Source organism: Phalacrocorax carbo, chromosome 3 (assembly GCF_963921805.1).
Source record: "Phalacrocorax carbo chromosome 3, bPhaCar2.1, whole genome shotgun sequence".
NCBI classification, from domain to species: Eukaryota; Metazoa; Chordata; class Aves; order Suliformes; family Phalacrocoracidae; genus Phalacrocorax; species Phalacrocorax carbo.
Genome location: NC_087515.1, coordinates 20,880,003 through 20,895,257, shown reverse-complemented (window position 1 = coordinate 20,895,257; position 15,255 = coordinate 20,880,003). Strand labels below are relative to the sequence as shown.

The 15,255-nt window shown below is 36.7% G+C and overlaps 1 protein-coding gene across 1 annotated transcript in view; it reads left to right on the top strand.

Annotated features, from left to right (window-relative positions):
- The window catches only part of CAMKMT (calmodulin-lysine N-methyltransferase), a 218,679-nt gene that overhangs the window by 180,185 nt on the left and 23,239 nt on the right, over positions 1–15,255 (top strand). The window contains exon 7 of the mRNA XM_064446093.1: positions 2,960–3,026. Coding sequence (XP_064302163.1) covers positions 2,960–3,026 — 67 coding nt within the window. The remainder of the gene's footprint in view (positions 1–2,959; positions 3,027–15,255) is intronic.

Here is a 15,255-nt window from a genome sequence, read left to right as displayed (position 1 = left end):
AGTTTAGGCTAAATGTAGATCTGTTTCAGCCACACCAGACTCACTGAAATCAGTAAGAATGTTTAGTGTAATTGGAAATAGTATTTGGCCCCAAGTGCCACAGACTACAAATGATGGATTCTGCTAATTTTTATTATTGCTGATGGTATTTTTTAAGTGTTTAGCATACCAAATTAATGTGGGATAAAAGACTGTTTTCTTTTCTAGATTCTGCTCTTCAGGAATAGTTAATGCCTAGTATTATGCTTTTTATGTAGGTATTACAGATTAAAATAATCTTGTTTAAAAATTACTGTTTACATCTTCTCTTTAAATTTCTTAGGAAGCTTAAATTACATGCCAGTCATACTATAATATCCAAAAATTACTTTCCAAAAAGTAAAAGTGGTTGTCAACAAAAAAGAGAAAAAATCACTGTCAGAAGCCAGGAAATCACCAAGCAAGCCTGCTAATTATTCTTAATGGGCAAGATGAGCACATTAAGAAACAAATGAATACATCAGTGAAATGTAATTGAAAATCGACCTGGCAATAGTGCATTGCATCTGAGAATCTGCCTTTATATTATCATCATCATCATAATTATTGTTGGTTTTGTTGTTGTTATCGCTATTCAGTGAGCGTAACTAACAGCTTTGCTTTGTGAAGTCTGAAGCTTTTGAGGATTTGATTTTTCTTTTAATTTTTTACATTCTTCATATTGTTCTCCATTTCATACTGCCACATGAAGTATTCAGCATGTATGTTTTCAATATCTGTAGTAGGATATGTGATTGAAATGTTATGGGTTAAAACAATTTATGAATATGTTAATTTCAAATCATTGTCATTTTAATCATTTCACTGTGAAATATATAACTATATTTCATATTAATCAATGGTCTTATGCATGAGGTTTATGGAAGTCTTTAAAAGGCTATGATTTGAGTTACCAGTCCATTTAAAAGATTTCACTCCTTTTGCTTATCATGGGCAGATTTTAATTGATTAACAAATCATATTGCAAAATCAATAAAATAAGGACAGATGTTATTGCTTTGCAGCTTTGCTCAGAACTTTACTGTTGGTTTAGGATGTTTTGTCTAAGTTCTTTCTGGATCATTTAAAGTATTACAAAGAAAAATACAGATATTTCAAGTGAATAATAAAGTTATACATAGGCAGAGTTATCAGATTCAGCCCCCATTGTAGTTTTGGGTGATATGCATTCAGATACAAATTTTCCAACTTAGGTAATATCCATGACATAGTCAATCATGAACATCAGATTCTGTTTCTCCAGAACACTGGAAGTGTCTATACTCGGTTTGACATGTCCAAATCTGAGGATGAGGTTCATTTTCAGTAAAAATTGTCTCCTATTTCAGAGGCTGTGTACTTTCTGCCTTAGCTCTGTTTCACACCATGCAGTAGTGACTTGAACTACTGTCTGAAAGCATCAATAATACAAAACATTGTTGCAATGCACTATAATGGCCATTAAAATATAGTGTATGGATCTTTCAACAGTCCTGGGAAATTTAGGTTAGAAAGGTCATGTTCAGCCTGAATGCCTGAGGACATAGACTTATAAATTATTTTAAAAAGCTAGTGTTAACATGCTTATGACAATTATTAGTAGTTTGCTCAGTTATGTAATTTAAGTGCAGTGTAGCTAATTTATAGCAATGTTACTTCTGCCTCTACTTCAAAACAGAATACTTTGCTCGTGGAATTATTTATGCCTTCCTTTTCCTTCACAGGCATAGCGCAGTCATTACTACTTCTCATTGCATATTTTGGAAAAGATTTAAAAGGCATATCCAAACTACAGAGATTTGTTTAAACCAGTTTTCTGTCATTCCACTTCTAGGTTTTGGCTTCACAAAATATCAGTTGTTGTTTCTTTCTCATTGTTTGAAGAGAGGCTTTCCTAAAATAACTCTTCTTAAAGAGTCAACTGTGTTGGAAGGACAATTATGTGATTTCAGCAAAGCAAATAAAAAGGTACATTAGTGGTGTTTTAAATTAGCCTGACACTATGTTCAACTTTCTTATAAGAGCACTTGCAAAGAAGAATTCAACATATTTTGTGCACCTAGAAACATCCTCCTAATTAGCATCAGAGTTCCTGTACCTTAAATAAGAGTGATCATTGACATCTTTATCAAAATTGTCCTTTTAAGATAACCTTTAAATTTGAGATTGAATCATTCAAATATGTATGGGTTCACACTGGGTGCCATTTAGTATTCTTATGGTTCCTTGGTTACTTACTATACCTATTCCTTCCTATGGCTTCTCACTAACCACAAATGATTGATTATGAAGATTATCTTTCTAGGCAGAGATGACTGGGCAGAGCTTCCCTTGAAACTTTTCAGTGACAGCCTTTGCTTTGGCCTGCCTGAATGGCTACCCAATTTTGTGACCTGATCTTCAAAACTGAAAGAAGCTGAGACATGAGCCTGAGGCACTGAGACATGAGGCTGAGGCACTGTTGCAGTGCCTGTGGGGAAGAAAAGGCATTTATTACTTTGTAGTATCCTTGTACTATCTTTTATGGTGGTTCCAAATCATTCTCAAGAAAGCAAATGGACTAGAAACTCCCTTGCCTATAGGATAAGGTGCTCCTGTTGTGTGTTGTATTTCACCCAGATAGAGCCAGGAACAAAGGTACGTGTCTTGTGGCAGGGCAGAAACTCAAAACACATAAGCCTCCAAAACCTCAGCACTGTGATCTAGTTGATCCAGTCTGTAGAGGTAGGCAACAGGAGCAAGTTCCTGCATAGATTTATGGCTGATGTGCTGGAGTAACAGTGTAAAACTTATGCCTCTGAAAAGACTGACTATGAGCACAGATTAAAGACGACCAAACAGATAAAAGACATTATAAGGTAATAACAATGGAAAAAGTATTTTTTAATTGTTTTTATTACCGCTGTAGTTTTATAGATGATCCTTAATGAATATGCTACAGATGTGAATGAGATCATCACAAGAAACCAGAATGCAGGAGTATTTAAGGCTCAGAAAGTATCAAGCTGGTAAGATTCTACTAAACTGTTTTACTGATTATTGCATGTAATTGTACATTTAATGTAAATGTGAAATGTATACGAAAGCGTGACCTGTATTACTTACACTGACATAGATGTATATACGATATAAGTAGGTAAGTGATGCAAAAGAGGAATTTGGAACTACTAAAAAAAAATTACTATTGCTTTTCAACATAGCAAATACAGTATGATTAATCTTGGTGACATAACTTCTCTTTCCTTTTTATTTTTTTTTTAACACACACTATGTCTTTTCAACCTGTGGTTTAGTGCACGGTTGAAATCTGGCTGCTTCAGAGTCAACGTTACCCATTGTACTGAATATGAGTCTTGGAATGAATGTGCCTAAATTGCTGGCAGGCTTCATTTTAAATAGCTCTGAGAATTCAGGGTGGCAACAAATCCCATTTTCCCCTGAGGTGGATGTTGTCAGAGCATCCATAGGTTTTTTGGTCATCCCATCTGCGCAATCAGTGTCATATTGTTGCGGATGGGGGAGCATGAGAGCCAGGCACAGTGCCCTGCGGCCCTTCTCTCACTGGCTATGTCCTAAGGTGCAGGGCACACCCAACATCTTTTCTCATAGTGCACCAGCTCTGTTATCTCCGAGTTAGCCCCAAAGGCACGCTGTGGAGGGTGAGTGTTGTAGAGGTTCAGGGAATTTGGTTTCAGATCATGTCCAGAGCCCTTCCAGACCCACCCTGTAATAGGTGGTGCCACCGAGGTTAGCTGTTTACTATATTTCATTGAAGCATCTCCAGTTGCAGGGACTGGAAGCAGCTGAAAATCTGAAGTGTGTTCATCTCTTCTAGTATTTTAAAAGTAAATTGCAAAGTACTTCATATTCGTGGTATAGGGCTGAGGATTAGAATGTGCTTTGAGATGGCTACCTAAGAGCAAACAGTGCAGTCTTATTTGTGTGACTAAATCTTTTTGGTTTTTTATGATGATTCTCATTCCAGAAGGGCTCTCAGTCCTTCTCAAAGTGACAAAAGTAAAGCTGAAAAAGGGCTGAGAAAGGCAAGCTGTTACGGCAGAATAAGCTTATTAACATAGAGGGTTAAACCCATACAATTTTAATGGCTATCATTCACATCATTTATCCCTACGCTTATGTAGCCATTCTGTGTGGAGAAGTTCTTTTAAGTGAGCACTTAGGGTTAGAAAAATTCTGCCTTCATTAGGGTGTACATGCATATAACTTAGAGATATATCTCTGCATCCTAATAAGTGCCTGCCAAGTAGACAAAGGCCATGCGGGCCCCAGGAACGGTCTTTCAGGTTCCATGTGCTGAACGCTTCTTGTGAGCAGCCTCAGACACTCATCCCTGCTGAGGAGAGGCTGTGTGGTACGTCCATCCAGAAGCTTAGATTTTGTAGATTGCCAATTGCCATCTACTTTGTATGAGATTTCAGATTTCATCCCTTGTCAAGACTTCAAACCTGGTCTTTTAGATATCAATCAAAAGCACATTTTCTACCCTGTCCTCATTTACATTTATCTAATGCTTAAGGTCATTTGTGATCATTTGAGTGTATTTCAGCATATGGAATCAGTGAATAATAGATTTCAGCCTCACGCTGTGAAGAAAGATTGTGTTTTTACAAGACATGATGTTGTTTACTGGGTGTTAATAATCACTAATTAATAAACATATCTAGACGTCATAAAATGTTGCATTTTAAGGAGTAAAAATGTCAAGTGTTTAACTTCTTGAGTGCAATAGCATTTGGGGCCTTATTTGCATAAATAAAATAATTAAAATACAAAATAAAGTCTAGTACTATATCAGAACATAAGGCTTATTATAATAAACACATAATTTGATTTTTAGTTCAACATTCTTAAGGCTGTTGCAGATTTGTTGTAATATGTAACTTTTTGTAAAGTAAGTATTCAAATGACTGTCTGATCCCCAAAATAATTATCATCTTGAATTTCTCTATCTTACACACCTTAATAGTTGATTTCTCCTGTCAAAATTAAGGTTGTGCTTTGGTTAGTTATTTGAGAAGTACTAATGGATGGATCAGTCTTTCAGATTCAGTAATGACATGTGATGAAGGCAGTAATAAAGTTACTTTATCACTTCTCAAGGCCTTTAAGAAACAAAAAGGCTGATGTAAAATCTGAAATATTACCGTATCCCTGATTCACTTTTGCTACAACCAAAAACCTTAGTGATATAATGATAATGGGGGGGGGAGGGTGTGGTGTGATCACAAGAAAAAGTAGTGTTTTATAGGGAAAAATGTAACACTGGCATGCAAAGTGATGTTAGGTGACTTCTTTTACGTTGATCAGAGCTTGCAGGCAAATTAATGTAGTGATGTATTTAAGTGAATGACTTACTGCACATTCCTCACTAACATATTATTTAAACGGAGTCAAGTCTTGGAACTTTGCACAGTGTCCAGTGCAAAGTTACAAGATTCTTTCCGTATGAAAGATAATTCAGAATAGAGCCTTCTCACTGCACCTTCATGTCACATCGGAATCTTTTACTCTTTTCCTTGCACATGGAGCAGAAATTATCAGTATGAGAGTCAGTTTGTGACTGTTCCAGACATTTAAGTCTAGTCTTGGAAAATATGCCAAAAGATGTATGGCACAAAAAGGAACAATCCAGTATCAGCCAAGAGAAGTTAGATTAGGACAACCTGCCATACGTTTATTTATTTAGTTTTATACAAAATGCAGTAAATGAGCACTTATCTAGCTCTCTGCCAACTCTTGATTATTGTTTAAAAGTACAGTAATGTAAGCCAAACTGGCAGTTTGTCATATTATGTGTTATAATGTAATAATAGATATTTAGTAAACAGTTTACTTCAGCAGTGGATATACAATTCTATTTTATTTTTAGCTTCCATAAGTATTTCAGAATTTCTTGCTTAGGCTTACTGGAAATAGGTACAGTAATGCCACCAAGTTACTAATAATGACTTGCCGTAGTAAGGTGAATTATTAATACCATGTATGGGTTTGACGATTTTTTTTTTTTTCACAGTTCAAAAATTACCCGTGAATCACATTGTTTACCCCAAAACTTAATATATGAGTTATCCTAATAGCCGTCTTAGTACCATCAACTGTTATTAGTTTGACATGTATTATATCATTGTTTTGAACATGTCCACCTATGATTAAATTAGCAATAACAAAGTCAAGGAATCTCTGCTCTTTTTCTTTATTTTAGTATGGAAATCCTCCTGAAGCAGGGGTTTCCGTAGTAGAATTTTGAAAAATTGTTGTTATTACAAATGTTATGATGGAAAAGCTTTATCAAAGAGGAAGGCTTGCAGTATAGTCTAAAGGTTAAGAGACTGTCTGTCTTACCTACCAGGGAACTTTTTTTCCCATCAGATTCCCTTCTGTGAGAAGACCAAACCTGTTAAGAACAAAATTTGTATACTTATTGCTGATATGGGACCTGTGAGATTTAGCGGTGGACAAGTCTATTGTTTTACTAAGAGTTGCCTCAGAGAGATTACCTTCCACATAGGAGTGCAAACAAGTACATATAGCATCAAGTCAGTGAGAGAAATGCTTGTGGTGTGATGCACCCTTTGATGTGATTAGTAAAAATGTATCGTGTACACTTTGTTCATTCTATAGTCAACATTAGAACCCATACCAAGAATGTGACTAAAAGTGACAATACCTTCTCCTTAAATGTTAACAGGTTATAATCTTATCCGAGATTTTAGTGTTCCTCACAAATGTAATGAAATTATTAGCTTCCAGAATTAAACCTAAAAAGAAAAAAATAGTCTTCTAAAGACTAAATGGCATCCAGTATAATAGTGGGTGAGGTCTCAATGACAGAGCACTGAACTATATCATCCTGATTCCATTCTTATATTAATTAGCTCTTTCACTGTAACAGCCAACAAGTGAATATTTTAACTCACTGTAATGTTTATCAAATATGTCAACTTTCTAACCTTCCTGATTGCATCTGGTCACGTAACAGGTTCTGTCAACATAGAACAACATTAATAAAGACTTTCTCTCTGTTTTCATTCATCAAAATGACCTGTGTTGCTAAACTCAAACTTTTTGAAAACATATTTATTGAACTTGTTCTGTTTGTCAGCTTAGCAACCCTGAAGGAATCCTGGTCTTCCAACTACTTTTCCAGTCTCCTCATATAACACTCTTGCCCAACAGCATCTACTGGCAAGGAAGAAGCTGCCACAAGGAACATCTCCTAGAAAGGAAAGGCTCCTGGTTCCTCCTGTCTTAATTCAATCGCTTTATGTACGTGTGGCAAGAAACAATGAACTGTTTGTTCATGCCCATTGGGAATTAGTAGCTCTCTATCACAGAAGACTCAACTCATGTGGAAACCATTCCATACCTCGGATCATATTTGCCTTGCTCTGAATCTTTTCCAGTTTCAATCTACTCATTTTCAGATGAGGGCGATCAGTACTGCATTCAAAGTTCATAAATGATAGATATATGTAGTGGAATAATTATGCTTCCTGTTCCTCTTCTAAAAATGCCTAACAGTGATTTGCTTCTTTGACTGCAGTTGAGCACTGAGCTAATATTTTCATGACACTGCCTGTCACTACATCAGGAGCTTTCCAGTGACGGTCAGTTTGAAGACCTTCATTTTCTTTATCAAGCCAGAATATTTTTTTACTTTTGCGCACTTTGCATTTCATCTGCAATTTCATCTGTCATTTTATTGTCGAATTGCTCAGTTTCATCCTTCTGCAATTCTTCACAGTCGACTCTTTTCCTTACTATCTTGAATAACTTCTTAACATGAGCAAGCTTTGCCACCTCAGTGCTCATCTCCTGTGAACATGTTGAATAGAACAGGTCCCAGGGGAACTCCACTGATTATCTCCCTCCATTGTGATAACTGACCATTTACTACTACCCTGTTCCCTGTCTTTTGTTCCGTTATTTAGCCATGCCAGGGCTCTACTCCAGTGGCTGTCTACTTTCCTTAAATGTTATTGGTGACGATCTTTTGCCAGTAGCCTTTTGGAAACAGATGCAGCCTGTGTTAAGCAGATCACCCTTATCTGAATACTTGTTGACACCTTTGAAGAGCTCAAGTTTTATAAAGCAGGACTTCCTTTTACAGAAGACATATCAAAAAAAGGCTTCTGTGGTGAAATTGTCTTCAGTTTCTTCTACAGTGAACACCAATGCAAAGAATTAATATCACCTCTCTGAAATGTTGTTATCCTCTGTGAGTGCTCATTCTATATCCTCGTTATCAGCTGGCAGGAAGATTTAGAACAAAAGAAAGAGTACACTCATTTTTGGCCTGCCTAATTTTATTATTATATTTGATTTTCCAAGTTTGTGATCCTTTCTTCATTTGGGTGTGACTTCAACTTTTGGAGGAATGTTCTAATAATCTTCTTTACCGTTTCGCCATACCACCTGACTTTCACTGACTTCCAAGCCTCTGCTATTTGGGTATTTCACTCAGTTGTGTTGACTTAATGAAGCTGCAATTTATTTTAAATTGCATTGTGGTTTTGTCTGTCTTCTTTACGTGAAAGAGAAAAAATTGAAAAATTAGCAAGCTTTGTAGAAACATTTCTATGTGTTTGGAGGAACAGGGAGAAAAGCTAGGTGCTAGCGAATAGTAGAGCATTGCATTATTTTAAATAATTCTTGCTCAAATCCTTGGCTATTTTGTGATAGTCTCCTCTTAGCTTAAAAACCATGCTTTTGGTAAAACTATTCCTCTTGTACTTTCTTGGACTGGACAGAAAGAGTAGGTGGAGACCACGTATATGAGAAAGCTTACATCTTTTTTTCCCAGGGCTTTGAAGGAGAACATCCATGAGGTGTTAGAATCGAAGATTATTTGTTCTATGCCTATGCTCTTTTGTGTATCCATCTTTTTACCCAACTTTTACATTGTTTCCTGGTTCATGCTGTTACCATTGTACCTTTGTCTACCCTTCCTTGTCTACCTTGGCTCTACCTTTATAGGTACATTTTACACACTTTCAGTAGCGTCTCTCCTTCACAGGAACTCTCAGATAGTCTTTGCCACAGACACAGGAAAATTGGGACAGACTTTAAATTTTGACAAAATGATGCTTGCAGTGTTATCTTTGTTTATTTCATTAATATTCAATTATTCCAACATTAACTGAAGATACTGAAAATTAATGGGGTTCAGGAAAGAGGCAGAAGAATGAATCAGGGTCTGGAAATGAGAGAGTTAGAGAGCTCTGTTTACTTAACTTGTCAAAGAAATTACTTGATTGTTAAGAAATGAATTGATTTTGATCTGAAAGTCTCATGTAGGGAAAAAATCTTTAATAGACGATCACTCTTTAATCTAGCTTACAAGTACCTAACAAGATGTAGAAATTGAAGCTAGGCAAATTCAGTCTAGAAAAAAATGAGATTTGACATTTGACATTTGAAATGAGAGAATAATAATACATTAGAACATCTTTCCATGGGAAGTGGTAGTTTCGTAAGCAGTGAATGTGTTTTAAGTCAAGTTGGATATCTTTCTGAAACGTGTATTCATCTCCTGAGATTTATGAGCTTGATACAGAAATTTGAAATCTTGTATGTTTGTTTATTGTGGTCCCTTCTGCCATCAGAATTTAAGCACCTGTGAGTTACATCTTCTTTGCTGTTTTTAATTTTTCCTCCCATTCCGTCCTTCTGGACATGCCTGGTTCATGTGACATTCTTTGTTTTTTCTTCTTGTTCCCTTGGTTATCATCTCTGTATTTATGGATAGACCATTTTCCATAGAGCAAGAAACCGTCTTCTTTTCCTTCATATTTTTACACAAACTTTTACAAAGCTTTCATTCTCTGATCATGCCAGTGCAGTTGTGCCACATGTGCTTATGCTGTCCTGCATTTTGAAATTATGTATTTTTTATACCATATCAGTCTGAATTAGAATGTGAGAACCGTCATTTTGTGCATAATGTCCTACATGAACCTTGCTCAAAACAGTACTGAATCTCCTAAAGACTGATTTAGAATGTATTGATGTAGAGGAGGGAAGTGAAAAGGCAAATTCACAAACACCAGTGGTGTATTTTATTAATAATATTTTTATACAAGATATTCTCACTTCTTTTAAAAAGCCAGCCACACTTGTGCTGAATGTTGGGCTGTGGTGTGTCTACAAAATGGAAAACACTATTCTGCAACACTTTTATTTACATGCAGTGTATTTATTATGTCCCAAAAATTTAGTAGCTTTTGGTGTGCAGCAATTGTGTGTTAGAAATGTTATTTTTGAAGACAAAACTGTAATGTTCTCAGTTGAATTTTAGCAAAATATGTTGTACAGAATAACAGGGAGAAAAATTTGTTCTCAGAATAAGGAGTAAGGGAAGTATGTAACTTTATCATACACTTTCAGAAAAGAACTTTTAGGCAGGAAAACCTAGATAAACTCATAGAATCATAGAATATCTCAAGTTAGAAGGGTTGTTGATTTTGGTGTTTTCTCTTCTTTGGTATTATCACATTAACATGATGAGGTTTCATCATGAATTGTTGTACCAGGCATTGTATAAACACAGCAAAAAGGCAGTTTGTGTTAGAGAATCTCTGGTGTAAGACCAGAGATAGATATGGTGAAGGAGGATAACAGTAGTCAGCATGACAGACAGAGTTGGAGGCACAAGAGCAGCCTGGCCCCTTTTCAGTTTTTATAGGCACTATTTTAAAGGAGAGTTTCAAGGATAATGGAGTAAGTTTGTGAATGTTCATGGGTAACATCGTGGAGGAAAATTGTAAAGGGGCTTGCTTGAAAAGTTAAGTGGAAGATGTAGACTGACATTAGGGCTGACTAAAGAAGGGACTTGTCCTTTCAATATTGAATGAGAGATAAAAAATAGGGAAGTGAACTGTTGTGAAGCATGTGGAAAAGAAGACTTGCAACTTACCTGGAGGAGTACAAAGAGAAAAGTGACAAGATCAGGGTTGTAGGCAGCAAAAACAATCTTTGCAGCAGCCTACTGCATAAATATTAATAGGGCAAGACTGCATTTTCCAAGAGCAGAGAGAACAATATTGTGATGTGTGTTGGTTTTGACTGGGGTGGAGTTAATTTTCCTCGTAGTAGCTAGGATGAGGCTATGTTTTTGATTTGTGCTAAGAATAATACTGATAACACACTGATGTTTTAGTTGTTGCTTGGTAGTGCTTATACAAGTCAAGGACTTTTCAGCTTCCCATGCTCTGCAAGGTACACAAGAAGCTGGGAGGGGACATGACTGGGACAGCTGACCCAAACTGGTCAAAGGGATATCCCACGTCATATGACGTCATGCTCAGCCTATAAAGCTGGGGGAAGAAGGAGGAAGAGTGGGACGTTCAGAGTGATGGCATTTTGTCTTCCCAAGTGACCGTTATGCATGATGGAGCCCTGCTTTCCTGAAGATGGCTGAACACCTGCCTGCTCATGGGAAGCAGTGAATGAATTCCTTGTTTTGCTTTGCTTGTGTGCATGGCTTTTGCTTTACTTATTAAACTGTCTTTATCTCAACCCACGAGTTTTCTGACTTCTACTCTTCCAATTCTCTCCCCCATTCCACTGGGGGGGAGCGAGAAAGCGGCTGTGTGGTGCTCAGTTGCCAGCTGGGGTTAAACCACAACATGATGTTAAGATGTAAGTGATGATGACATGGTCAAGAGTTTAATCTGAGTGGGTAGATAAGAAACTTCTTAGAGATGCTATGCAGACAGAATACGCAAAATTTGAACAGACCTGAGGTATGTGATTATAGAGGAAGATCTAAGCTACATCTAGGTTACAAACTGGAATTAATGGCTGTGTCCAAAGGGATCAAGAAGAGGTGGTAACAATAATGCGTTGTTGTACTTTAGAAGTGAGCTTCTCACTGACTGAGACTGTGAAAAATACCGAGTTGTGGATATACAGTGTGAAGCAGAGAAGTGGGTGGTTGGCTTTAACTTTTATGGATGAGATAGCCCAGAAGTACAATTCAGAGGAAGAGGAGGTTGAGGTGAAACATTGTGAATTTATAAGAAATGTGGGAAAGGTTGGAAGACAGTCTTTAGAAGAGCACATTGAAAAAACTGTAAGAAACAATTTAAAAAACCCAAACAGAAAATAGTGAAATTAAAAATTCTAATGAATAGCAAGATTTTACTGGGTGAAGAGGGAAGGAAGGCCCAGGAGAATAAGGATGAAGTGCAGATTTTGAGCCTAGCTGCAAAAAATCATCTGTATACTTTGACAAGAGTAGATAAATGATGTGGAAGTTGCCAAGACCTGCAAGGAGATTGTTTGAAGGAAAAGTCCCTCAGCAGTTGTAAATATCACATTCAAACTGATTAGAAATGTCAGAGAAAAGAGAGAATGGTTGATGTTGTGTACCTGTGGTTGAAAATTTAACCTGGGTTCCTTCAAACCAGGTGTGCACTGTAGGGAATGAGATCATGGATAAGAAAACAAAGCAAAGTGAAGCAGTGAAGGTAAGAAGGGCAGAAGGTGAAAGAAGGTGGAGAATTAGGGGCAACCTAAAGAATATCATGAGAAAGGTGAGGAAATGATAGTGGGAAAATTTGCAAGACTCCTCAGAGGAGTTGTAATGATAGATGCACACGTTGCCTCTGTCGCTAAATTAAAATCCATCTTCTTGATCTTGATACAAAACTGAAGAATCTCAAAGGCCAAGGTGTGGAGAAACATCCTGGTGATGCCTTTTGTTAATGTGTTAATGAACTTGCTTGGTTAATGTCATAGAAAAAGTCATATAAAGCCCCAGACAAAATCTTCTACTTGAAGCTGTATACTTACCAATGATAATGCTTTTCAAAGACTGAAGCCTAAATTAAAATATGAAAAGAAGAGGTGGGTAGATAGGGGTTCTTGGTAGCTGTTCATCTGCTAAGTGGGACAAATTTTTTTATCTTTATTAAAACTACTAACACATTTTGAAGCAAGTAAGGCTTTTGTGTTTTTTGTCCTTCTAATTTTGATTTTTTGTCTTTATCTGCACAACTACTTTTCTGCTAACTTGAGAGCTACTCTGGCCTATGCCATTCACCACAAGAACATGTCAGAGGGACTTGGAAATGTTTCAAGTTTTAACAATCAGAGACTTAACCTGTTTTTTCTCATGTAAGTTGCCTGCCTAGACACATGAGGAAGACAAACACTGAATAACAGAAGTTGAATAATAATAGTAATGAGGAATTTTGCATAAGAAATAGAAACCTGGTAAAATCAGGTCTTTTGTTGTAGATTGCTGAGATACTTTACCAGTGTAAGAAGAGTGTCAACATTTCTCAGGCTATCCTCCATAAATGAGAATTACTGTACAGGGGAAGCTGCCTTGGGTGCTGTAATTATCCCTGCAACATTTGCTATTTTTTTGTGGCTTTTTTTCTTTGAAATACAAGGTGATATTTGGGGGTACATTGGTAGTACTTAAAGTCTCTATTTTCTTAGCTGATCTTTTTGTTTTGTTATCATTACAATTCTTTTTATCTTGACCTAATCTAATTTTCTGGCTTTCTTGACAATTTAAAAGATAAATTTGGGATGGAGTGGAGGGGTGGGGGGGAAAAATGCTTTGATTGTGTTGTATGTTGTTTGGGGTTTTAAAAATTAATTTCTTGCTTTAGAATGGTGTACGGTTGGCAGCCTAGGAAACTAAAGCATCAGTACATATTTTCTCAGACTATTTTGATAGTATGTTTATCCCTGACCTGGAAAAGCCACCTCTGCACGTGAGAGGATAGTTCATTCTGCATAGCTCATTCAGTCCTTGTCCTTTTTGCTAGGACTGCCATCAAGATTGCTAATTATAGTAATAGGTACTTTTCCTCTGATAACTGGTCAAATGCATTTGATACAGGCCTTAAAGCAGCCATCACCGGGTACCAAGTTTCAGCCACCGTCAGTTTGACTTAAGTATTAGCTGAATAGTGGAGTACTGTTTTTCCCTCACATCATATTTCATTTTTTAATGTTCTTGTTGTAGGCAAAAAAAGCTCCCAAACTGTTTTATATTTCCAGTGGGTTTCACACCCTTTTCTGCTGAAACTGAGTTGCCTATTCTCAATTGCAAGTAACTAAACCTGCATAAGTAAAATAAGCCAGCACAAAATAATGTCAAGAGTGGCTTTACACAGCCTTAAGTATGTTGGGGGGTTGTTTGGTTGTTTGTGCATTTTTTTTGTTTTTGTTTTACAAAAAAGCCATTGAAGGTGTGGCTTGGACAGAAATACAGAGTAAAGCACATTTTTCAAATTTACAAAATAGTTTCAGGAGTTAGTGCTGTAGTGTCTTCCCTCAAAAGAAAGACATAAAAACATTATAAGTTTAAAACTTCTTATTTTGCTGGAAGAAAAGTGGCTTTAGAAAAATGCGGTTTATGTCCACTAATTTAGCATCACTGGAAAAAGACCAAGAGGAGAATATTAACAAGGCTTGCATTTTTTTTTTCATGTTGGCACTCAACATGATACTGGTGATTTAAAAGACTTTTTGTGGTATGATATTTTTACACTGATATATCTATTTTTTTAAAGGAAACTTCATAAAGACTGAGATTTTCAGATTTCTGTTGCTAACTCTTTTCACGGTTTCCTAGCAGTGCTTTTCTTTAAATGGAAATGCAATCAGCCTTTATTTCATGGTGCCTTTGGTATTTCTTTCAGAGCTGACCACTAAGTCCAAGAGCCACGTCCTCAATAACCCCTGCAAAAATTATTGTTCCTCATCCCCTTACTACATATAGATAAGTGCATTTAGATACACATACACATATCTTTACCTTTCTCAGAGTTGCTTTGCAATATCGGTGGATTTTTCTGTACTTCACACTCAGGAATTGTGTTTGGATTACAAGAACTTGCATGGCTAGCTGACGGTATTTATATACGTCCTGACTCTGATTCACTACTTTCATTAGCACTAGAATTCAAAATAGCTGATTCTGATTCAGAATCACGCTGATTCTGACATCAGTGTTAATGGTGTAATAATGCTGACTCTGAGCAGAATTGTTTCTGATTCTCTGATATACGGGGGCATGTCTGCTTTACAGGTGCAGAATGCAGATGTTTGATTGCAGCTCATGCAAATATGTGGAAGCATTAAACGGGTAACAGTGTAGATGTGGTAGCCCAGAGTTACCTACCAAAACAGTTTTGGAGACTGCAGCCATTCTTGAGCTTCACTTACCCTAGCTGCGCTTCCTTTACTAGTCAT